General features: G+C 38.6%; 1 protein-coding gene across 2 annotated transcripts; it reads right to left on the reverse strand.

The window, feature by feature from the left end:
• LOC753268 (monocarboxylate transporter 7) lies at positions 1-23,185 on the reverse strand. Of its 2 annotated transcripts, none has more exons than XM_001181697.4 (7): positions 22,910-23,185; positions 5,411-5,808; positions 4,338-4,634; positions 3,329-3,759; positions 2,267-2,489; positions 1,313-1,456; positions 1-315 (listed from the first exon to the last, which is right to left on the reverse strand). In XM_001181697.4, exons 2-7 carry the CDS (start codon positions 5,700-5,702, stop codon positions 59-61), a joined length of 1,644 nt encoding a protein of 547 aa, XP_001181697.3. In that variant the 5' UTR covers positions 5,703-5,808; positions 22,910-23,185; the 3' UTR covers positions 1-58. The 2 variants fall into 2 exon arrangements, with proteins under 2 accessions (XP_001181697.3, XP_011683862.2); XM_011685560.2 differs by lacking the exon at positions 22,910-23,185 and adding an exon at positions 12,393-12,442.
• Positions 23,186-27,470: the final 4,285 nt, after the last annotated feature.

Consider the following 27,470-nt stretch of genomic DNA (forward strand, 5'->3'; position numbering starts at 1 on the left):
TTTGGTAATAACATCATGATACACTCCCTTTAAGATTTAATTGAAAGTGATCTCTGTTTCAAACCGTCGTCACGTCCTCGGTGGGAAGAGGAGAGTAGGAGGCGGAAACGATCTGGTCCTTGCGGATATCTTTCAAAGGCAACGGTTCCTTTTTGAGCTCGTTAACTTTTGAGTTGGAGGACAACCGCTTACGCTTGGCTCGGGCTCTTCTGTTTAAGAGGTAGACAAAGAAGAACAAAATGGCGGACACACCCCAGAATGCGGCGCACAGGGTCATGGAAAGCGTGTAGGAGCCCGTAAGCTCATGGGTGATACCTGCAAAAGAAGAAAGAGATATTAAAAAATGTTAACTTTTGAATGACGGAAATAATAATAATAATAATAATAATAATAATAATGGGTTCTTGTATAGCACACAATATGTCAGTCAGATTTGACCTTCCTGGCGCTCCCGATATAAGTATCAGACAATTTCATTTACCTTACCACCTTCTGTCATTTTTGTGACATTTTTGTATTATCATTTTGTGCGGAGGATGAAATTATTTATTAAGTTTTTGAAAAAAATCAATAAAAAACCACGTATAACTCAAAATTGAATTTCGGCCACAACAATAAATTGAGGAGGGGCGATAAAGCCTAACATAGTACAGACCCTCTACCACCCTTTTACCTAGTAACCACATGCCTGTCCTTGTAAATCAAGATGCTGATAATTACATTGCGCCCGTCGCATCCGAGGCGTCATTTCGCTGACCTAGCCTTGCTGACGTAGGACTACGTCAGCGACTTGCGCGGTCTTTGACGTATCATATGCGAGAACCCGACATATAGTACAAAATAAAAAAGAGGAAGCCTTTCTGTGAGTTTTGGCGCAAGCGCCAATTCCTTTCGTAGGCTTTATTAGCGGAGCTAAAAACGCAATCGAAATGACGCTTCGTGTACAACGGGCATGAAGCAATTTATCGATTTGCGGTCGCAGAAAATGATCGAAAATATTATAGAAAGAAATACAGTTATTTATGGGTGAATATGATTTAGGCGTGGTTCTAGCAGAATAATTATTTGGGTGTGGCTTTGAGGTCTTGAGGGTTCTTGTATTCATTTTCTACAAGTGGCTTGCCTAACATTTTTAATCAATTTTTTTTTTTGGGGGGGGGGGATACGTGCTGGGAGAGGGACGCTACTGATACGAAGTCTAGGGGGTTAACTTTTTTTCTTCTCTTTATGTGTCCTTCGAATAATTTTAATAGAAGCAACAGAATAAGAATCAAATCAAAGAAAACACACGAGAACGCGGGGACTTGCTTACCAGGTACGACGGCCGCCAGGGCACTGCCCACACCCCAGGCAACAAAGGCCAAGGCATAAGCCTCAGCGGCCTTCTCTTTACCGCTGAGCTCCACTGCTATGCCGGTCGCCAACGAGAAATAAAGCCCACGCATCAATCCAATCACTGAAAATGAGAAAATTGTGGTGATATTTATCATGATAATCTAAATGAAATATATTTATAATGCAACTGTAGTCAACCCACCACCACCACTGTTTTCATCACAATCATCATCTTCACCACCACTATTAATTCCCTCATCGGAGAAACTTCGGTGAGGCATTGACTTATAATATTGAATACCCCTCGGCATCATCATCATCATCATCATCACCACCACTACCACTAACAACAGCTTTACCAATTTCCTCATAAAAAACAACAGCTGACTATTGACCAAATATTACTCAGCATCATCATCTTCATCATCACCACCACCAGCATCATCAACATTACCATCATCATCATCATCATCATCATCATCACCACCGCCGTTATCGCCATCGCCACCACCACCGTCATCATCATAATCATCACCACCACCACCAGCATCACATTCACTATCATCATCATAATATCCAAATAATACACAGCAGTGAGGGCATTAGTAAGAATTACCCACACAAGGTACCTTTGGAACAGCCCGAGGCGATAGCCGAGGGAGTTTGAACTGTTTTGAAGGTACCGAGTGTGGGTAATTTTACTAATACCCGAACAAAATGATGTGTATTATTTGTTTTATAAGATTATGTTTTATATGTTTTATAACATGATTTTAATAATGAACGGTCATTAGCATTTGATAATGACCGGTCATTATAAAAATGACGTGTTAGGCAAAATAATTACCTGGTCACGTATACGCTCTCAACCAATCATTTTATTAGGATCTACGTCATCATCTTATAATCATCACCATCATTATCAACTTACATATTGAATAAATATAGAATATCCAATGAGGGGTAACCAGGAGGACAACTACGGACACCCCACAGCTGATGACAGCGATGATGGGGTAGGTGAGGAGGATGGAGAAAGGGAGAAGATGGACAAAGAGAACCGAGACCCGTCCGACCAACGCACTACCGGCTAGTAACGAGTGGAGCAAAGCTGTTTTCTGATCCGATATGCCCACGGACGTGAGGTAGCTACCCTGAAAGAGAAAGAAGAAAGAAGAATTTACACCCCAGTCTTAGTTCGGTATGGACTGATTTTACCTTCAGATTATTATTTTCTCGTTAGAAAACAAAGCACGGTCGCAAAGGCTTTCGAGAAATTAATTCTCTTGCGATTACATTATTGTATTGTATAACCCAGAGAAAACATGTTTAGGTTATGGAATAATAATATTCGATCATTGCCATGTACGCGCATTCCGAAAAAATTCAATTCAACTTCAATTCAATTTATTATTTCATTAAAAAACAAACACGTACAATCGGAGAAGTGAACTGGATCATTTTAGCACCCAATAAAGCCGATGGCTGGAGGAAAGTGGGTGAACCCATAACAAAATGGCAAATGTGGAAAATACAAAACATTAACATTCACAATATAACAAAATACAAGACGTAAACAAGACATTGCACAATTAGTTAATAAGTTAATTGTATGCATCAGGGTAGTAATTCATATGTGGCAAGAAGACGCAAATTGAATTTCGATTTGAAAGAATTTAGAGTGGTCGAATTTTTATTTTTTGTTGTTGTATGATATACAAGGCTATTGAATTTGCCAAAGGTTGACTTTTTGCAAGTCTTAGCGATCATAATATTATACTAGATGATGTAGTATGATTTACCTTTGAACAAAAAATGAAAATTGAATATCTTTAGTAAATAGTTTGTTTTCAATCAGGTGAAAATTTCCCACTGATTTCATCCTGCGACTTACATTGCGTATGGCGCAGCCTATACGGCCAGCATCTTGCTTGTGATTTTTCGTTGAGAGAATACCATCATTATCCCTATAAATATCCTAAGGAATACTTACAAAGTTTATATGGTTGAAAGACAACGCAGTGAAAGAAATTACGATCCCAATCAGTAAAATCGAGAAGGCTGGCATCTTGAACAACGTGATATATCTCTTTAAAGATGCTTTCCAATGTTTTTCCTCTTCCTGCTCCACTTCCTCCTTCCCCTGCTCCTCCTCCTCCTCTCCGTCTTGTCGCTCCTCCACGACTCCCCCATTTTCCACACCGCTTTCTTTCTTCTCCTTCTCACGAAGCTGCTGATAATGTTTCTTCTTATCGTCGACGACATCGTCGTCGTCGTCGTTGAACATGTCGCTGGGAGGCTCGCGGATGAAGACAATGAATAGGAAGGCGGCGCCGAGGGTGCAGCAAGATAGGAGACGGACTGACCATCTCCAACCCCATTCGTCCGATGTGACTTGGATAACGGGACTGAAGACGAGGATAGCTGCAATTATGATAAATCGAATAACATATATTATTTTGTTGGAGCGCTTTGGTAATACAGTGTAATATAATTAAAACATTCCAACACCACATTATGATATTACGTCTTTGTGCGCCTCTAAAGCTTTGCGATTTATTACAGAGGAAAATATTCCTTCCCTCGGTTAGGGTATTAAATTGAGACTCTGTGTAGTGGAGATTCTCCACATTGGCACATGAACCCACTGCACCATTCGAATAAGAGTAGGGGAACCCTGTTGCAGTATGTGGTCCACCTGCACCTCCATATCAATCAGCTCTACCGGGAGGAGAGACCATAAGGTTAAACAAAATTCGGTTCTAGGACAATTATCCCTTGGACAATCACCCCGGAAAATTACCCCCCCCCCCCGGAAAACTACCCCCAAGGACAATAATTTACCCCCGGAAAATTATGCCCCTTAAAATTACCCCCAAGGACAATTATCTGCTCCTCCATCTAGTTCTTTTTTTGTTTTTTGGATTAAACAAAATCCTTGGTCTACGGTCCAACCACCCGCCCCCCCCCCCCCCTCGCCCCTTCGCCCCCTGTTCACTTACCAATTTCAAACGCCAGCCCATTCGTTGAGACTGGGCCCGTACAGTGCTTCTTGTCAAAATAACCCGTCACGTAGACGCAGCCAACCGTGTAAAGGACCACCGAACTGCCGCCGAAGAACAGGCTGTAGGAGAGGAAAGCTGGCCAGAGCTCCTGGATGAAACTCGTCGAGAAGAGCCCGATCGCGCAGACGAAACACGCCCCGACCATGGTGGCGCGGTAACCGAAACGGTGGACGATCAGGGTGGAGAGGGGCGAGAAGAAACAGCAGAGGCACCACGGTAGAGCACCGAGCCAACCTTTGAACAGAGAGGAACGCGATCGCAAAGAATTTCAAGAAATGAACCTGAGATAATTTCAGAACCGTCTTTTCCCTCATAATTATGTTTAAATGTGTGAACATTACATGCACGTGTTACGTAACCAATAGATGATTTCTATGAGAAATGATTTATTCCCTTGTATTGATTGCCGGAAAGTGACTTTGGGTAAAGAAAAAGATACATGCATCCATTGCAGAGCTGCACCAATTACAGAATATTTGGAATATTTACTTTAGGGCCGTACTTTTTGTACATCACCAGTAATATTAATCATGAAAATTCATCTCATTTAAATGTGTAATACCGTATTATGGACGTGGGTTTATATGTGGGAAGTAACATCTTTCTCTGTTCGCGCCTTTATACAGTAGTTTGAGCTTGCTCTCCGTCGTTTTCTATTTGCATTTGATAATTGTGGTAGAAGAGTTTTACGGCATGAATATCTGGCCCAGAACTAAACCTGGGGAACGTCACATTTCAGTTTCAGTTTCAGTTTATTTTCATATTTCACATGTTGTATTGAATACATTATTACATTTGGCATGTCACATTTTTGTAATCATTTTGGATGCATTTATACAAACAAAAGGAATAATACATAAGATTAAGTTGAATAAAGGAAGAAATATGATGGAGCCTAAAGAAAAACCAATGCTTGTAGGTCATATCGTATTAACTTTCACTGCATGTTTCCAGACATGGACAGACCCATTCTAAAAATTGGCAGAAAATCAAAGAAGTTGATAACTCACTTAATTCGGTCACAGACGAGTCAAACTCTCGCTCGAGAAACATGTAAAACATCGAGAAGTCGCCCATGATGCCGAAGGTAACGCCGACGCCCACGGCCCAGATAAATGTCGTGATCCATCGGAAGTTCAACGGATCAACCCATAACCGTTTGTACAGCGGTAATGGTATGTCGGATACCTGTGCCAGTTCAAGCTGGTCGGGGCTGCCTGAAACCGGTCCGAACTGGCCTGAGTCAGTTCCATTTTCGATGTTCTTGTTTCCCCGATGACACAGTGTGTTCAACTTGTTCATTTTGATGGAGTATAGCCCGAAAGCACAGGATGATTTAAACCGGAATTAGATGCGACGGGCTTCAGACATCTCGACGCAGATGAGGCTCTCAGTCAGATTGTCAGAGCTGGAAATGAAGATAGAAGAAAATTAAACAAAAGTAAAGGTAAATTTATCCACAAACGCATCTAAGCGCTTCATACAGATATTTGTTAACAAAACAATGACTGTGTATTGTTATCATAAAAGGCCCATCATATACTTGCACAGAGTGACCCACAACGAATGAGGAAACAGAATTCAACCTATATCGATCGTTGCAATCATTACAGATTCCGTCAAAGATACTCATCTTCAATTGAAGCCTATTATGTCCGCTTTGGTTTGTCATTAACGATATACATACTGGTTAATTGTACCGTCCGGGACAGTTAAACCACATTAATATTCCCCATTCTCGTCAAATTTTCCTGTGTCCAAATAATTAACTGGACTGAAAATGAAATATACCAAAGGTTAGGTTGTTGAATAGCATATACCGATTGAATGCATTATCACAAAATACTCTTGAAACTCAGTCACCCTAAACGAGGGTAAAGGCGATATGAACAGTTGAAATGTACTGGGAGTACTTGTGGCAACACAACAGTGTACGTTTCAGTTCAGTTTTGTGCACCCTGACCCATTAACTTGCTGCTCACACCCCTTTTATTCTTTCATATTTTTATTATTTATTTGTCTATTGCCGTTGTTTTTTGTATCCGTCTTTTTAAAGATCGATCAAACAAATAATGATTCACCTTAAAGGGATCGTTTAACAATGTTAAACCTGAGATACACGGCCCTACCTGTTAACAGTGTCTGTGATATGGTGTAATATTGAAGCCCTGTGATATGGTGTAATATTGAAGCCCTAACAAAATTGCGCTTCAAAATGATCAAGAAGTGCCTCAAAAAAGTAAAAATCTTTGAGTGACCAGTTTTACCATACTCGTTTTTCCCAATAGACTGTAGTGTTATGAAAACCGTCAAGCGAACGGTTTTCAAAATTTTTAATTCCAATCATAAATATCTTGATAATCAGACAGTCGATCGGCTTGTAAAAGTCATGGGGTTCCTGACTGACCTAAAGGTTTATAATTATCATTGCATCAGGAGCTAAATCCAGAATTTTGTTTCAGAATCTGAGACAAAGTTACCGGATCCCATTAAGATGTTAGCAAGAGTGGGTTTTGACCCAGTTACGTAAATTATTGACGGTGAAATGTGATCCCTATATGATCCCAAATTTAAGAATGAAAATATCAATAATTGGGTCTTATTTACCCATAGGGTATCCTTTTTTATAGCGACATCATTACTAATAACGCTCTCTTCGTGGCCCCTGCAATTATCAGTAGGGACTTTTAGATTTGCGTGGACTGATACGTGTGACGTCCATTCAAGGCAGTGCATTAAAAGGACGTCGATCGAAGCAATCCACGTTGTCGTTGTGCAAATCTAAAAGTCCCTATTACCACGGCCATGTAAACATTTACACCTGGTTGGGGAGAGGCGAATATAATTATGCATTACTTTCTTACCAATGGATGTAAGTGCCGGGCTGGGATTCGAACCCTCAACCATTGATTTGAGAGTCAAGTGAATTAACCACTTTATACCACAACATTTCTACAGTTTGTTTTTATTGTCTAAGATTGTGTACCGCATCGGACATAGTCCAGAATCTGGCCTATTTAATTTTGATCTCCACCACACCAACGCTAACCTCTCCCTACTTACTTGCTACCAGCCGATGATGGCGTGATCATTAAATTAATTTCTCCTCAGGCTGGGCTGGTGAGTATAATTATGAGTTTGTTGATAACGCCATCTTCGACGGCTTGAATCAAGACAGTGTAGGGAAATTATAAAGGACCGTGCAGATTCTGGACTACATCGGACACGGTTATATGCCCGTCACAACAATAGCAGATTATAAAATCGATGCCTTCTCGTGAGTCTGTCTTATATAACGGGAAATCAATTGTTTCTATCAGTGTCTTGGTCTTGCCACTCGAAATGTGTAAGAACATCTTAACCTATTGACTGCTTAATTCTCTCTTTCCCGTTGGTATAATACAGGGACCACACGGTTCCAGTAGGCAATGGGTTTAAGGTACTATGTCCCATTTGCAGGCCAAAAAATAAAAAGGTTAAATTCCAACGGCATTTGAAAAATAATACTATTTTAAAACTTCCCTTAAAATAAAAGGGGGGGGGGGGCTTGAAAATGTCTTTATGTGGGGGAAGTGACGACTATTAGTTGTCGAATCGACTTAAGAGCTATAGAGCCAGTAAGTAATAGCCTGATTTTCAGACCATTGTACCGAATGGTTGTACGTTTTATGCTGCGCAAAGAGAATCTTTGCGCAGCATAAAACGTACAACCATTCGGTACAATGGTTTAATTTTGGCCATTACAAGAAGTGTGTTATTCATGTAGACAAATGCTCATGTACCCTTTTCAGCTCATTTTATGTATGTTATTACCAAAGAAGAACGAAAGCCAGTCAGTCACTCAATAGTGTCTGACAGTAAAGTCTAGCAAGTAAACGGGTTTCCTTGCATAATTTGAATATTATGACACTGCTAACGTTTAAATTTCACAGATAGGACATACATGACATATTCATAATTCCTGCAAAGTTTTACAGAATTTGATGTTGGGTGCAAAAGGGATAAAATATCTTTAAAGACCCGATCAGGGATTGGCAAGCCCTCAAAAATTTATCTAAAAATCCATCTGTACTACAGTTAGATGGGTTTCTGAAAGTATGTTCCAAATCACAGATCAAAAGATTCCGTGATTTTCTCTCTGGTCAATTACAAAATCCAAATTCGAACAGCGAAGTGACTATTATTTTGCTAAATGACATTTATTTTGCCCCTATACTTTTAGGAAAGTTTCAATTACGATTTGTACAACATTTTGGCCCATTTGCAAGTTTTGAGATTTTCACCGTGCGGCGAATCCCTGCAACGCCATTGACATTCATTGTATGGTGCGATTTTCCCGGACCATTGTCGAGAAGAAATAAGAATCGACTTTAAAACCTTCTATTGTTGCGATGATGTAAATGTGTCCGATGCAGTACTCGATCTTTATAGATAAACAGTCGTGGAGATGCCGTTGAATAGACTGGCTCACCCACTTCAATTCCAGTTATGCAATAACATTCTAAGAAAAACCGTTTTGAACCACTTGGGAGGTGATTAAGTCCTCCTCCCCCCCCCCCCCCCACTCTCACTGTCCATACACGTTATGGATATGAAGATTTATTCTCTTCTCTCCTCTTTATTAATTATTGAGGGGGCTCATGGATACTTTAGCCCCCCCCCCCCCCTAGTCTGCAAGCACAGACCCTAATTTGACACTTTATCCAACAAAAAAAAATCATTGTGCCTTGAGAGAAGCCTAGCCCAGCTACCTACTGGTTGGGTGTGTCAGGAGCAGCTGTAAATGGCCTATGGTAGTCTTATAGTGCAGGCTCACTTTTACGAATTAACCAGGGTTTGTGCTTGCAGACTACCCCCCCCCCCCCCCACAACCAAAATTATTGGGGTGGGGCTCTATCCCTAGTATACCTACAAGATAAGTTCGAACTTAAAGTTAAACGGACTTTTGAGTGAACCTAATGTATTGGATGGATTGTTTATCAATCTACTTTACTCATATCATTTTGGCTTGTTGGGATTGACGTACACTAATGTCAATGTCCCTTTTTTACGATCATGAATACATAAATATGATAATTAGGGCTGCTATTTGCAGATGAGAACGTTCAAAAGGCAATGGCCTTGGGGCTAATCAACCGCTATATCTCCTCCAACCGCAGACTCTATTTGACTTTCGTCACAATTTCATAAAGCCTTGACGCATGATGGGACAGCTATAATCAAGAAGTTGCTGGTAACTTCTTGCTATAATACAGGGCCTTCGGAGCACAGCACTGGAAAATAGTAAATATGTATTTTCCAGTTCTGTCCTCCGGAGTGCAGAAGACCGTAATAATAGTCCACATAGACTGGTTTTGCAGATCAGACAATTTTAAAACGCATTACGACTGACAAGGGCTGTGCTAGCAAACTAATATACCATATCTATAGTCATATTTATAAAGACACTAAAGTATAATTAAAGGCATAAAACCACGTTCTTCTAATGTCTTCCAGTTTGTGTTTATATACCGCCATTGTCTACTTACATTGTTTGTAATTCCATTGTTTGCTTGCTTTTTATTTAAAATGAAAATTCGAACTTAAAGCCCGTCTGTACTAGTTTGACCAGGGGGATTATACCTCCCAGCAAGGCCACTGACAGGTGGTTATCTCATCAAATCAGCTCTCAATTAACATAAGAAAAAGTGGGTCATGGGGCACCAACAGGCACCGATCAGGCATTGATTGCTATGTAGAGGGCGCAAGTATAGCTGCAAGTAGTACAGTGTGGCTTTAAACTCCGAGATATGCAAGTGAATGCAGCACACGAAGTAGAGGTGGTGTGGTCTAGTGGACACGTCTCCTGATTGTGAACCATCAGGCACGGGTTCGAATCCATGTCAAACTCCTTTGACAGGATATTAACCTCTCCTCTGCTACGAGCGCTGATTTGAAACAGTCGCTCGTTTGTCAGATTGGCACAAAACAAAAGACATCTGTTAACGGAAGAACAATTACTCTGTGTAACACAAAAGCTTGCAAATCAATCATTTCCAGCCATGAATAGCTACATGCCCACCATTCAAACACATGTATATAGGCCTATTATTTTTCGTTTCACGGGAAACATTTGAATAATCTCGAACCTCTAGGAATAATATTCCCTTGATGTTATATGCCATGTGACAGGAAGATAATTTGAATGGCCCATCAACAGCAATTGCCACGCTCGACCCAGGTGTATTAAAGGCCGTCTGTACTAGTTTGGCTAGCAGGGATTAGACCACCCAGGAAGGTCACTGACAGGTGGCTATCTCATCAACTCAGCTCTCAAATAACATAAGAAATAGAGGATCATGGGGGACCAACAGGCACCGATTGGGGAAGTTTTCTATATAGAGGGAGCAAGTAGCTACACGTAGGACAGTGGGGCTTAAGTGGGTACCTGGTCGGCTTCGTTTCTTGAATGCACTGTGCGGCGTTATACGGTCGTCATAGCAAAGCCAGTGTAATAATATCCAAAGTCCCAATTGGAAGAGCATTAATGCGTTATATCATAATGTAATATGCGAGAGGTTGATGTGATACGAAGAGGTTAGAACAAGGGTATATAACCGCAGGTGCATATATGCATATAGCCGCCAACCCCTTCCGAAGGGACGGCACTAGATGACGATATGCGATTTACAAACACGGCACATTGGTGATCTCTTTCATCACTAGATAAAGATCGTGTAATATAAATAATCTGATAAAAATGTTTTCTATTGTCTAGCAAGTGTTTGCATAATCATTAATATCTATAATTGTTGACAGCAGTCATTTTGTTTGACATAATTATTTGTAAAACCAAATGCTATTTACAGTTTAAAGTTTAGATTCAAGTTCGTTGTTCTGTAGATGGTTTCACATATTGCAAGTGTTTTATAATATACTAATTAATGTGTTAAATGGTGTGCTATATTGGGCGGATTTTAATGATAAGTGGGTGAATAACAAGAAAATAAATATTGAGTTCTGTGTTGACACGTTACACAATAAATGGCAGTAGTAATAAATGGTGATGATGATGATGATGATGATGATGATGATGATGATTTTGATGACGATATAGTACCGAAATGTGACGTCATACTGGCCGAGTTGTCATGGTTGCTGGTTCCAAACAATTTTATCCTATACAATGGTGTGGTGATCACACCATCCCAAAACACTGAATTTACCCTGCTCCAGCACGTTGCTTGAATGATTTCGCGGTAAACCTCATGCGCAGGACTCTGTCGTTTGGAACCAGTAACCTGGACGACGAGCGAATATGGCGTTGGTACCTCGATACTCAATGGGCTATTCCGGGTAATGTTTCCCGTATAAAAGTTAGCCATCCAATCATTTCATCCGAAAGTGAAAATCTCTTAATAATCATAACTGTTTATTTCTGGTATTGAATACTCACGATATCATTTATACCATATCACGATTATTATGAGAGTAAAGAATGTGATCTCACTTTTCAAATGGTGTCAGTCATTACTTAGTTAAAATTTCATACAATGGTTTCAAAGGCCTTGAAAGTATCAAATGCATTTTGTCCAATACTCGAAGTACCCGGATAAACCCTGTAAACCCGTATAATTATGATATCCCTTTTTTTATTTTTTGATGGAGAACATCGGGGGAATAACACATCACGCAGGACACATTGCATGGATAGTCATTGTGATTGATTGATTGATCGATTTTGTATTAATATTCGCCAAGCTTCCAACATACAAGAACAACATTAAGTCAGCTTGAACAGGATAACCCACGAAAAAAGCACATACAAAATCCGCCTCTACACAATGGCACCCAACTTATGTAAATGCATTACAAACACAGTTATGAAGCATTGTGAATATTAGGGGTTAACACATTGACACAATCTATATAACAAAACAAATCGAACTTCTTGTAACTTAACTCTTTTAGTGCTGTACAATTGAAACCATGTAGGTATAACAAAATTCTTACCTATATACGGACTCTATGCCTCGCTATTTTACCTGAACGAAAACCAGTTGTGATTTCTACAATAAAATGTATACAGCTGCATATGACGCTTACAGCTTTTCGGTGACAATACCTAGAGTGGCCCCCTGGTCTACTCTACACTTACACAATACAAGAAAGGCACGTTAATCCAAGAAATGAAGTTTGTATTGCGAAATTATATTTGTCGAAGCGTGAAGAATATTCAACAAGCGTGACAATTACAATCGTCCTAGACTTTTGCAAATAATACATTGGCATCTGGGTTGGAGATGATATGGTTTGTATCAAAATCACGCCTACGCCATGATGGGGGTGTCGCTAGAATATTTTGGATGGGGTTACCACCGGATTTACCGCATTTAAAAAAAAAAGAAAAACATATCAACATAATTTTAAAGTGGGGGGGGGGGGGTGTAGATTTTTGAGATTTGGCGTAAAGGCTCTGGTCGACTGGGAAAAAATTGTATTGTATGGGAATCTTATAATCCCTCCGTGCACCCTAATAGTGACCCCCCCCCCCCCCCTCCCACTCCCGCAATACAATATCCACGTTCAGATAATAGGTTCCATTGAATTGAATACAAAAAAGCGGTTGCGTGACCAGAAGAGGAAGGGGTAGCGTACGACCCCTCCTCCTCAATTTAAAGGCCAACAACAACAACATCAACTTGCAAAAGGTCTATATACGGCAAGCGAGAATGTCCAGATACATTTTACCCCTTCCTTCCTTCTGTCCGAGGAGGAGGAGGAAGGCCCCCCCCCCCCCCCTCCCCCTCCGTTATCAATGTCTGGCTATGCCACTGTATTGTGTAATTTTTAAAGATATTGACTCAGTAATATATAATATAACCCGTCATGGTTTGGCCATTTCAGGGTTATCTAAATATACAAAAGAAGAGATTGAATTGTGGTTTAGATGAGCTTTTCTCAGTCTTTGTCAGTCAGGTTCGCTGGTTATGGAAGAATGTCATGTGTTAAAAAGGTCAAATAACAAAAATAAATGCCCAGTGTTCCTCGTCCGGAGGAGGCAGGGCATTACTATTTACTATTTTGCACACACAAAAAAAAAAAAAGAAGATGATTATCTTTAGAAGCTATTCAATCAAAATGTAGGCCTATATTTTACAGGTTTCTTTTTCTTTTTTTTGTGGTGGCTATTTTTCTTCTGAATAGTAAATAGTATTTAAAAAGGAGGCGGTGGCCAAAAAGGAGGTGGGCGGGGACGAGAAAACAGTTCATGTTTGTTGTTTAGCCTTAGGTCCATGCATGGTCATACTAGGAAATATTATCCCCTGTCGAGAATTACCTTTCAAATGACCTCCTCCCGAAAATGACCTTAGAAATGGCTGACCAAGCATGCATGCATGCTACATCGACCTGTGCGTGTGTGTTGTGTATGTGGTCTTTCCCGTGTGCATTGCATTCAGTTTGATCATTCAAAATCCAACTAGTATAAACGTCCTTTTGTATGTGCTACACAATCAACCTTTCCCCAATTGCTTCCATACACTTGATTCCAAAATGTGAATGCACGCATAGCGAGAAATAAACTTTAAAAAATAAATAATAATAACTACACAAATAACAAAATTAACCGAAAAAATTATAACTATCTTTAATGCAGTGGAGTCAAAGTCTGTTTAATGTTAAATCATATCAGTTCATCGCTTCCCTTGTAGTTTAATCGATTCCCAAATATGGCGGGATCAAGTTAATTTAATGTGCTGGTTGAATAACTAATTTCTTTCTTTTTTTGACTGGATTTCGCTATTTTAATGTTTTCAGTGTGACTTTCCACTCAAATAAAAGCAATCACTAACGCTATGACCCCAACAAATTGGTTTGACTCTCCAGCACAATGAGAGAGAATAAATTGCAGTACACAATATAATTGAATTCTACCCTTTTCAGAATTGCCAAATGAACCGTGAAAGATCTTCCTTGATTTCTGTTATTCCATTCTAGCATGACGTCATGGTAAGGGAACTTAGCGCGTAATTACCTTGCAGATCCCCCCCCCCCCCCAAATGGCTTCTTTTGTGTGCGTTCTTTTTCTCATTATTTCAAATGCTTATTGAGGAATTGAATAACGACCGTCAAGCATGATCCCCGCTTACTCATAGGTGCGCGATGTACTAAATACAACCCGAAGCGAAATCTAAGGCATATGTTCAGGAAAGAAGATAATTATTTCAATGCTAAGAATTATATAGTTCGGTCTAACTTAATGTATACTTTAAAGTAGTTGCGTAATTATTGAGGAAATGAATAACGACCGTCTTTTATGGTCTAGTTTCCTGATGAAGGCATGGGTTCGTATTCTACTAATTGAAAAAAGTCGAACCCGATGCATGGAGAGACGTATGTTGAGGTCTTAAAGTGTAACATGGTCTTAAAGTGTAACACGACTCCCCAGCTCCTGAAAAAATAGTCGTTGCGTGCGCGCGGCGCGTACGCACAGCTGTAGCTAGCTAGCTGTACATGATTGTATGTGTAATATGCTCGCTCTCGCTTATGCTACGGTCACAAATGGTTCGTACGAACGATAATTTCGTACGAATCTCCCAGTTTTCCATTGTCTTCTCGAATTTCCATTGTCTGAAAATCGTTCGTACGGCGTTCGTAGCAGTTCGTAATGGCATTTGTGACCGAGGCTTAAATTGGGCTAACTAGCTAGTTGGCAGCAATAATTCAACATCTTAAAAAAGAGGGGAATAAAGACCGATCAGAGCACATAGTTCCATGAGTAGGTATTTTTTGTTTATCCCATTCACAAAACGTTGCCAATATAGGAGGGAAAATGAGATAGAAAAGAAAAGGAAGAATAGAAAGAAACTAAAAAGAATTAAATAAAAACGAAGACACATAATTATAAAAATAAAAAAAATTAATGGAAGAAATAAAGAATATGGGAAAAACGAACTACGAAAAAAAAGAAACATGAAATGTTTTATTAAAGAAAAAATGAATTGAAAGGAAAAGAAATAATATGAATGAAAGGAAGACGACAGAAGTTACATTAATACCATATGTCTTCTATTCTTTTTATTTTATTTATTTTATTCATTTTCAGTTCTGAATACAAAAAAACATCAGTATACATTAAAACATACATAAAGAAATATGAATATATTTTAAACAGAACTGGCCAGTGCTCCAAGATAGACAAATGTTAATGCCTTGTGAGCGCTGACAATTAAGTAGATGTTCAAGCAAAATGCATACATTTGGGAGTACCTGATAATGCAAACGTACAGCAAACAGATTAAGAGAAGAATATTAGGTAGAAAGAATGAAACAAAATGCAAATGGCAAAGGACGGTGTTTCAAGTGCTGTGCAGAGCAGTGATATAACGAAATCTTTGCTATATAAGGTATAAAATTGATAAGAAGACGAAGGGGATGGAAGAGAATTGGTTTGCGTCAAAAAAAAATTATAGATAAAAGTAGGAATAATAAGCAGGGCCCAGGGAATGCGAGGTGCTGACAAGCAAGGAAAAAGTAGGAAAAACACAGATCTTAAGATAATAGGTCCTGTAAATTTGCCTGAGTGTGAAAAACGAAAACAAGTCATTATAAAAAAAAGGAATTATATAGAAAGAGAAAAGGGTCCTCGTCTCTTGACAAACGTAGGCCTAAAAAGAGTTTCTAATACACTGGCCAGGATAGTAAGGCAGCTGTGTGATCTGCTAGCTAGCTAGGTTTCAAAGTACAAAGTGCGTCTGCGAGCTCCACGTACGCATGTTCAACGCAGGGACTATTTTTTCAGGAGCTAGGGAGTCGTGTTACACTTTAAGACCATGTTACACTTTAAGACCTCAACAGACGTAGGCCTATGTCCCTGTTTAGAGTAATTCAGGTAACAACTGGTTCATTCATAACCCATGTAAATTTGATGTGTTTATTTTGTCTTCAATTGTATCTCTTCTGCTGAGAGCCAGAAGGGTATTATACATCTGTGTTAAAGATTATGAGATAATGTCCTTCTTGTTCTCAACAGAGCTGATGTCAATAGTATTTTGATAGAACTGACTGTCATGTATATCACATAGTATATTTCCAATGATATCTCGTTTGTTGAGACCCAGATGAGAAAGAAGTTACATCTGTGTTTAAGATTATGAGTTAAAGTCCTTCTAGTCCTCAACAGATTTCGGATGTCGATGGTGATTGAACTGACTGCCATGTATATCACAAAGTTTATTTATTTGCAATGATTATCTCGGCAGTAATGTTGAAAGCCAGAATGGAGTTACATCTGTGTTGAAGATGATTGTAAGTATAATGTCCTTCTAGGTCTCAATAGATTTCTGATGGCAATTGTGATTGACCTGAAGGTCAAATATGACAGGTAGAATCTGAACAAGCCAGACAGATAAATCCTTACTTTCTGTTGGAATTTCTCAACCGCAATAGTACACGACATCGTAAGCTAACAGCAAAACAGCAACGCCTGTTTCAGACTGGAAGAAATTTAGTATAACGAATTATTTTGTTGTGAAAAGGCATACACAGACTGCATAAATAACATCGTATATAAAGAAACATTGTGAAACGACAGTGTAGTCTTGGTGAGATCAGGCTATGATTTTCGTTCGAAACGGTGCTCACACAAACGTTTCGCTTTACGACGTTTTGTTATATGCGACATTCAGACCACTACAAAAATGTATATCATTGTGGTATAGCTATACGGTTTTCCTATAATAATACGCTGATAATTGGAAGTCTGAATGAAGGCCTTGAAGGGGTTATCGTGTTTACAGCGATGTCGTATTTACTCATGCTGTCATGCCAGCTGGGACACACTCGTTTGTACAAGTCGAGTCAAATGCATATCTATTTTTTTTTCTTCAATTGTGCTACGGTATTACTCAACATGTATACTTCTACTGTCAAGTTTTATTTTTTGATAATGATATATTTATTTTTGCCAAGTGTGTGCTAAGAACAGGGGCCAGACTCGACTAGCACATGTGCTATTATTTGGCTCCTTTTCATCACCTTCTATATTCTATGAGAAAAGACATATGTCTAGCATATCAATACTTTGTTAGGTTTTTCTTTAATATGATCTATAATATTCATTTATGAACATGTACCATTCACGATGTATTCAAATGTTTAATCACTGATGTTATTGATGATGAATAAATAAAATCAAATCAAATCAAATCAATCAAAAATCAAATCAATTCTATTTATTTGGCATCGTAGAAGGTATGGTGTGGTATGGTATGGTATGTATTGAATCATGCATCGCATGCAGTTACATATACTGAATTGCGCATGGATGTACATTGCATTTTAAAAACAATTTTAAGAACAGTATCATTTACGTATTTATAAGTACACGTATTTTATGACATGTTTATCCTTAATTTTCCTTAATAAGAAGTTAAGAACTAGGAAGAAATGAGGAGTATGACTTGTACCTAAATAAAATATGAAAGTGAGGAAGAGAGAAGGGAAATATGTAGAGAAAAGAGGATAAAAGGAGAAAGAGAGAGAGAGATAGGGGGGAAGAGGGAAGGAAAGTGAGAAAAGGAGAAAGAGAGGATACGAGAGACAGAGGTAAGAGAGACAGAGCCAAGCATAGCCGGGTAATGTTGGAGCGCCTTGAGGACCTTTGCAAGGTCGATACGTGCGCTATATAAGAATCCAATATTATTATTATTATATATTATATATAATGAGAACAAATTAACAAATACCTTTAACTACAGCAGATATCAACCACATATGTACAATATCTTCATCCACAAGCACACAAAAGAAAGTCACAGAAAATATGGGGAGGGGAGAATAAGAAAGAGAGGGAAGGGTCTACCCAGTCATGGATGACATCTTTTTTGTTCATGGAATGTTTGAATACAGTTCTAAAACGAGTTATGTAACCCACTTCAGACCAGTTGTCACGAAAGTGTATCGTTGTATATGAATGTGCACGTTGTAGAAATAGGGCCAACAATTTTCTTGTTTTTGTTAAAGTTTATATCAAGATAATAACGGAGAAAGTGTATTGGCATGAAAGTTGACACGATACAGGTAAGAAACACAACGACTTCTAAATCATGACCATTATTTGAACAATTGATGAAGATATAGTTGTTTTGGGGGAATGTTTTAGTAGGGTATCTCCATGCCGGAGATACTGGTCGAAATCTAGATATGATTCTGAACTAGCGCCATGTAATAACTTCAAAAGATATGTGAGGGAACTAAAGCTGACAGCGGCACAAACAGGGATCAAATGAGAGTGAAGACGAGTATTCATGCAACTAAACCCCTGCAAGGGATAATGGTTAATGGAATACATGAAATAATGATTTCGAACTGACATGGTGGACCATCAGGGGGGTGTTTCACAAAGATACTATGTTGAACTTATCTCTAAGTTGGACTTAATTATGGAAAACCATTAGCATCTATGAAAATATTTTGTAAAAGTCATTTTAAAAGGCATAAAATGTTGATTCAAATCATTCATATTTTCTATTATAAAAGAGATTTCAGGTTCTTGATGTGGAATTTATCAAAAGTCGACAATACTTCATTTTTTTGCTTTTCTACAAATGGCTCTCCGTAATTTTTAAAGTCAAACTTAGAGTTAAGTTCGACTTAGGATCATTGTGAAACACAACCCCCCCCCCCCCCCCCCCCCCCCGTATAATGTTGTGTACGCTGTTGCAGCGATTCCACCCATCCCTCCAACAATTATTTAGGGGGCACTTTCTTAATGGGAGGGGAACCGGTCTCCCCCGGAAAAGGATACGCTAATTTACATCTGCAAGGCCTCTGATTAATTGAAGGATGTGCTGGGCAGGTGGTCTCTGTAAACTCCCCAACTCACATCTGCAATACCTATACAGTATTTCCCTGTGTTCCCTATTTTCCCTATGGCACTAAGGTATATTAGATAGTACGAATAGGAGAGAACGATTCAATATCTGATCTGTACAAGCCGGTCGATATTTTTCATTCGTATGCATGCATGTGAAATAAGGAAGTCCACAAAGCGAACGAATCAAACAATGGGGAGAGGGGAAAGGGGAGGGTGACGACTCTTTCTGAAGGACATTTAGACATACACAAACAATGGGATCGTGAAAACGTACATAGACTTTGATTCGATACTTGTTCTCCTTTAGCTCAATATCCAACTCTGCCAATCAATTGCAAACTTATAAATGGGTAACCTTGATAACAATCTAGTCTAGAGGAAAGCAGAAACAATCAGAGATGGAAGTAGACTGGTGAAAGTTTGAATGAAATAGGAAATAAAATGAGAAAATCAAAAACATCATTCTATAGGTACGGGCTCTTCAAATTGGCTGAATCGGGAACGTCTCTGTGATGTAATGGCGGACAACTATCCCATTTGTTCCAACACAAAAAATGACTAAAATCTCATTTTTCAAAAATGTATGGCTCAGGAGGGACTATTCTCTTTCGAGGACCTATGGTCATATGCTATCCATGATACACTTTGAGTAGAGCCCTGATGGAGAAGTCACTTAGGAGGAAAAAAACAGAAAACAATTATACTTTTGTACACGACAAACGGGAGAGTTATCGGCGACTACGTCACAATCCTCTGACGAAACTGCCGATTTGAGATTCGCATAAAACTTATAGTGATCTCATATTTTAAACATTCATTACTTTCTTATCATTGGTACGATATGTTTCACACTTTCGTTTATCTTATTTTACTTCTTTGATAATATACATGTACAAGGGAACTTAGTTACAATGTTTTTTAAGTTGCCATCGATTTGTTTCAGTGGAAACTGTTTATATTAAGACGGGGCCCGTGATTGCAACATTTCAATAAAAGTGAATGGAATGGAATGAGAAAATATCACTTTAATAATCAATTTGAGATACAAATTACAAGTATATATATTTCTCACCTTTTTTCACCCATCTTTATTTTTCATTTTTCATTTCAAAGTTACATCTATTTTATAATTGCATAATGGCGTTCTCCCAAAAAGGCATTATTATTTATTTATTTACTTATTTATTGTGGTATAAAAGAACATTATACATGGCAGCCTTTCGGCTGAATTGAGTGCAATTTACATAAGTAATAACACAAGGATACTGCACAAAATGCAATAGTATTAAAAAGTCATTAAAAATAGTACTTTCATAACAAACAATTATAGGTAAACCTCAGATCAAAGAATATTGATGGTAGGATAACGGAAGTGGGTAATGGATGTGGAAAAATTAATGTTTTATGGTATGACTTAAGCAAATTCATAGGAAGAATATAACAGTTGAATAAATTATGATCAGTGCTAAGAAAAATAATCTGTTTTGCATGCTTCAAAGTAGGCCTATTGTCATATGGGTGTAAGGTACATGTATATGGAGAACAAAATGGACATATATTTCCCCTAAGACGAAAGGAGAGTCAAATTATAGTTTCACTTCCTGTTATTAGGTAATAGAGAATATGATTGGTAATGCAATATTGAAATTATCATAATCCGTATAAACAAAACATGTACCTTCAGTAAACAATATTATATTTCATTTAAGCACATCTATAAGATAACAATTTGATTTACGTATATGCTTAGCATTTAAGAACAAGAGATCTGTCTTTACATTATTCCAGTTTTGAATTGAGTAACCTCACAATGAAGGGTAGTGCGCTCTTTCTGTAGCGCCCATTATGCTTTTGTTGTATAGGCCTTCACTTCGCATCATACCTACGTGTTATACTAGGACGAAATCATTTGGGGTACCGTCTAACCCATTTTGTTTCATAAAGAGTATATCATGGGAAGGAATTATAATAATGTTATGAATAATCAGGCCCAAGTCCGAGAAATTGAAATTGATGGTGTTTCAACACACACGATCGCCAAGACTTTCGAGAAAAGAAAAAAACCTAGGGCAATTTCAAAAGCTTTGTTCATCTCCTATTTAAACTTGAAACTATAGTTCAGGATTATTTATTTCCATATTTTTAAAGAAATGTGAATGTTTTACAAAAAATGTTACATGCTTTGTTATGGAAATGAATGAAAATAATCAACCAATATTTGTAGATACTTTTTACCCTTTATGTTGCATCTACTGCGTTAGCCTGTAAACCTTCTCTAACATTGTCTTACTACCATACTTCTAACGGTAACAATGAAATGGATCAAGGCAATAACTCATCTTAGTTTCCACTCCCTTGAAATCAATCTTTTACATCCGTCATGAATTCATTAACCGGAATCAGCGAGACTCACATTATCACAATCATCGACATTTTTCGTTAATCTATGATTCTATGCAAATTGAAGAAAAAAATGCCGTTGTATGATGCAATATGAGGCGGCTGTATATAAAGCATATAGTGTAGACCATTCTCACGCCACAGGATTAATTGCAGCATATATGCCAGGATGGTAGATATATATATATATATATATTAATTTAGCATCAACATGCAGACATAAACTATGGCGGCCTACGTACTGTCCATACAATATAGACGCCGGTCGGTTGCTTTTGCGACATAGGTCATTGGGCAAGCACAATACTATCTCACACACATCGAACAGCGGTATAGCTTTCACGATGAAGTGTGACGTCGTATGGTATGGAAACTCAGTGCTATAGTGATCTGGTTCATAACACTAGGAACAGAGCACTATAAAACACCGAGTCCCCATAATATTCAGATGGTCATATCTCAGCCAATACTTGTCATATTCAATTGGTTTTCGACATTCGGACATTATTTTTGATGCTCTTTTGGAAAATGAAGACAAAATGAGAAATTCTAAAACTAGATTGTTATGTCATAGCTTCGATCGGTACTCGATCTATTTATAATATTGTTATTTTGATATGTTTTGTTGCGGGTATCTACAGTGATGATGTACAGCAGTATCAGTAACAGTAGGTCAGCATGGCTACTCGACTATTATATACCTTATTGTAAATCTTCGAATCACATTTATACCGCAATCTGAGGATATTTTCAAACTTCCATGAAATTATTATCGTAGTGATAAAGAATGCATATTCGTGATCGGTATTTAAGGCCTAAGTATATTATATGGCATGCACTATGTAGGTGCATAAAAGCGATGACTCATTTTTTGCATCATAATATACTCAAGTAAAATTGAACCGTTTATAGTGTAGACTTTTCATTTCATTTCATTTAAACACTGTTAAAGCCATGTAGTTCGGTTTTATAGCTGGATCAAACCATCATTAGGCTGAGTGCCATTTTGAAGTTAAGATCGAGTATGTCTCTTCTCGCTATAGCTGTGGTGCATTCCCGGGAGATGACTCAATTCCTTCTACACACTAGTGCTTCTTTCGAATCGGATAGACTTAAACAGTTACATGTATACACCTATAATCTTCGTGAAAAGCATTCCCAGACAAGTGGGTTTTTTTCAGTGGTGCTATCTGTAAACCAGACACAATGCGCTTAACCATTCAACGAAAAAATAATCGATTTCACACATTACCTGCTATATGATCCCGTTTGCATCAGACGATCACAATAAAACTCAATGGCGACCAATGTTTAGAATCATCCAACGTTATCCTTTTTCTTCTTAGATGAATTGGACGTTGGATTATTGGACGTCCATGTCGTGAAGGAGCAGCTGAGCCATCGATCGCTTTATCTCCTTTCTGAAAATAACCCGTCCTGCCAGTGGATTTCGATCACGAGCGCGCGCATGAAAGGCTGGGCTCGCCGTTTAAGACGACGGGAGTGCTATGCTAAATCCTTGACGTACGAAAGCGAATGGTTGGCGGCGAGTCGCTTTCCTCCGAATGCGTTGGTGCGGTACCAACATTTACCGCAAATAGTCTGGCGTCGCTGCAAATTATGTGCGCGGGGAGGTGTTATAGAAATTCTTCCAAACCGACACAAATCATTTTCCAAGGCAGTACAAACAATAATATCATGCAGATATCAATTTCAATGATTTACATAATCATATCCGAGAGTGCACTGGTATATATTGGCTCTCAAACGAGAGGTTCCGGGCTAGATCATCGTATCGCTCGATCTGTGCTTACATTGTGTATCCGTGACCCCGCCTATAGTATTATTATAGTTATAAGGCATTAAAGATTTCGATATCATTTTACTTATGAGAAATATGCCAAAAACTGAGGGGAAAAATGACTTCGATGTTATGCAAAGAGACTTACCAACATTATCAGTATTCTATGGTTCTTTTTTTCTTTCTCATTATGTTATTTATTCGACATTCGAGAGATAAAATACAATGAAGACATGTGTAGCGTCAGAAATGAACTTAGAAACATTAAAATTACAAATTAATTAACCACATACACATGTACAATATTTCCAAAACAGTATTCATATACTGTGCGTGTTATAGTGTAGGCATTAATGTATGTACATTGTACATGTATCAGTCAGAATTAGCATTCCTCAATGCCTGACCCTTTTGACCTACAAGGACATTAGCTGACCGAAAGGGGCATGAGTCCCAATACATGTAACACCGTGACACTAGCCAGAACAGGAAGTGGTCACTACGTTTTGAGCCAACAGAGCATAAGCAACGGTAGTCTGACCAGGGATATTAACTTTTGTTATTCATTTAATAACTTTAAGTGTTGTATCTATAACTTTTCTGTGTAGTGATTTGTCTTTAGGCATAATATTATATTGAAAGTGGAATTATGTTAAAGAAGGTTGTGAGGGAAACACGGGAAGCAGACGCTGAGATGCACTATCATTAATATCTATATAATTCCTTCGTTCTCCCTAGCACTTTGTGATATTTTATCCCATGTTCCTGTGTTAAATTACTTGTCAAGTGATAAGCACTATTATACTATTTGTGATCATGCTTGTTATAAGCAATAATTCATTCATGTAAATTGTTTCATGTCATCACTGGCCTATACTGGAGAGGCGTTTATACCCGACTTAATTTGCCTGATTATTCTTTGATTAATTAACTTAGCATTTAAGTCAACGAACTTTAATACTACATTGTTCATTTGTTCTATTACAATTAAACCATCCTCACCGGCCATCATTGATGTGCGCCAATCGTCGTAGCGCAAAGGGCTCAAGACATAAATGCAGTTATTGGCTGTGGTTTGTTTATTCGTGACGTCGCGTGACGTCGCGAGAGTGAGAGCGGATGCGTTTGACATTGTTTGACAATAGGGACTTTTAGATTTGCACGAAGACAATGTGGATTGCTACGGTCGACGTCCTTTTAATGCACTGCCTTGAATGGACGTCACAGTATCAGTCCACGCAAATCTAAAAGTCCCTACGAACCTAATGTAGTTCATGCTACTACACATGAAATATGAAGTATAAACGTATTATTATGCTTCCCAGAGAGTGCATGGAACTGTAGATGGGGGAAACTGGAATTCATGGACAGAAAAATAAATCTTTTAAAAGGGTTTGAATTTACTTCAATCAATTCAATTCCATTCATTTTTCAAGTTATTTATTGCATAAGATCATATGGAAATGCGTAGGGTTTAGAACATTTTTGATAGTGGATGCAAAAGTGTAACGCTAACATTCTTTAAACTTCGTCTGAAGTGAAAGCATCGAAAACCTCAGAATAGAGCCCTAAAATCATCGCTGTAATAAACAAAAATTAAGAAAACGGATTGATGGTTATTCTGAAGTTATCATACTCATAGCCAAATATACAACAAAATGGCAGCTCATTTGCCAACCGATGACAACATGACTACATTTTACTTTCCGAATGAGATGTGTTCTTTCCTAAACCCACGAATTAAGTTCCTGATTATATAACTAATAAATAATTCATGATCTTGGTTACCACAATGCCAATGAATGGCAAAAAAGGTGACTTTTAAAGATAAAGTTTCGTGGTTATTTTCCCACATTTTAAACAGTTCCGACTGATTCTTACTGATCGTAGATCGAGGTGTCGTAGTCGAATGGATTGAGTGTTTGCATTTAATTTGATTTCATTTCTTTTTATTTATTTCCCCAATAACAGCATTTAAAAAAAATACAAAGCTTTAGTTTTCCAAAGTCATTCCATTTCAAGAAGTAAAATAGTACCAAACGAGAAATATACATAATATGATACGTGTAATGCAGTAACAGTAAACAATTGAGACTAAGAAGATAACAGCTTGCTGTATTGAGGAGGAAACCTAGGAAAGCATATCTCGTAATTGCCATCATCGAAATGCAAAGGTCGTGGGTTTCCCGACAAGGCGTCCCCCCCCCCCGCCCCTTTCCCGTTAAAAAGCACCTTCTTATAATATCATCCCCTTTCTTTCGTTTCCCCATATCAGTATTTTCCTTTTCCGCCTTTTCTCTCCTCTCTCCTTTTCTCTCTTCACTCTTTTCTTCTTCTTTCTCTCTTCCTTTTTCTTTCTTCCCCCCCCCCCTCCTTTTTCTTTTCCCTCCCTTTTCTCCTTTTCTCCATTTTTCGTTTCCCCCTCAGCCCCCCCTTTTTTTACCGGGGGAGGGGGAGGCACGTGACCGCTGCCCCCCCCCCCCTGAATCCGTTACTGATTATTACACAGTCACTACAAATGCAGGCATCATTGTAAGGGAGAATAAACAGGCTTTTCAAGTATACCAACGAGAGAGATATCAACGCTCAAACTTGAATTGCAGAACCTTTTTTTCTTGTTCAGGAGTTATTAGTCGCGTGAGCTAAGACGCGTGAGCTAATCACGTTGTTTGCTATGTGTATAAACATCATGCTTATTGCAACGTTTAAGAATTGCGTTTACACCGATTTTTGTAGATCATGCAGGGAGTTGAAATGAGGTTTTTTTTCGTGTTAACAAAGACCGTTATATGAAAATACGTGTATCACAATTTAATGATCTGATCTGGAGATACTTGAAAGTTGATTGAAAATAAAACCGTCTGATCATATTTTCCCAAAATAAACCAACTCGATATAAATCAATAGGCCATTTTCGTAATGTAACCAAATTTAATACATAGGTCTTTGTGAAGTGCCTCAATAGAAATTATTTCATTCACCTGATAAGAATAATAGTATTTCAATAGTCAGAATGCAAACTGCATATATTAAGTGTTGCTAGGTAGGTCAAACCATAATGTTTATCCTAAGGCGGGCCCCTGCATGCTTGCCTGACCGTTCTAAAATGCCTAAAACCCCTGAGCTTCTGGGGGCTCCGCCTCCTAGACCCCACACAAATACGTGACCTGCCGGTGTCACAAATAAGGTATACAAATATGAATATCTGACGATAATTTAATGTATAAGAACCCTGAGATTCTGGGGTTTACGCCACTTGGAGCCAACACCAATTTGTGTCCTGCCAGTGTCACAAATAAGGTTCCAAAATATGCTCATCTAACCGTAATTTATTGCCCAAAACCCCTGAGCTTCCGGGGGCTTCGCCTTTTGGACCCCACCTCAATTCATGACCTGCTAGTGTCACAAATAAGGTATCAACTAATGCTCATCTGACGGTAACTTAATGTATAAGACCCCTAAGCTTCTTGGGGCTCCGCCCCCTGGACTTCACACCAATTTGTGCCCTACCAGTGTCAAAAATTAATAAGGTATCAGAGTATGCTCATCTGACAGTAATTAAATGCCTCTACCCCCTGATCTTCTGGGGGCTCCACCCCTTGACCCCCACCGAGAAACGTTCAGCATGTAAGAGTAGGGTGATGGGGATTTTTTTTTGTCCACCCCCCCCCCCCCCTCCTCCCTCCAAACGTTTTTGCCACTGCCGGTGTCACCGTTCCGTACCAATATTTGGCTCGCATAATTTCAAATTTGCCCCCCCCCCCTAAGAAATCCTTGATCCGCGCCTGATACCACTACTACTAGGCCTACTACTACATGTACTACTACACTAATGACTGCTATTGAGTGTTATGTTGACGTCGCTGATGAAAATAATAATAATAATCATCATCTTTATAATCATCATACAAATCTATATCCGATCCCCTTAAGTCGTATACCATGATCCCGCCCCCCCCCCCAACTCAGGGGTCGGATTGACCGCATGCGTGTTGCCAAAATGTCCGATAAA

The sequence above is a fragment of the Strongylocentrotus purpuratus genome, unplaced genomic scaffold (genome assembly GCF_000002235.5).
Source record: "Strongylocentrotus purpuratus isolate Spur 01 unplaced genomic scaffold, Spur_5.0 spur5_contig_848, whole genome shotgun sequence".
In the NCBI taxonomy this organism is placed as follows: Eukaryota; Metazoa; Echinodermata; class Echinoidea; order Camarodonta; family Strongylocentrotidae; genus Strongylocentrotus; species Strongylocentrotus purpuratus.

Coding starts and splice junctions, on each gene's coding strand:
- LOC753268 (XM_001181697.4), bottom strand. CDS start 5,702: ATGAACAAGTTGAACACACTGTGTCATCGGGGAAACAAGAACATCGAA. Junction 4,635..5,410: donor CTCGTCTGTGACCGAATTAA/GTGAGTTATCAA, acceptor CTCTGTTCAAAG/GTTGGCTCGGTGCTCTACCG. Junction 3,760..4,337: donor TGGGCTGGCGTTTGAAATTG/GTAAGTGAACAG, acceptor TCATAATTGCAG/CTATCCTCGTCTTCAGTCCC.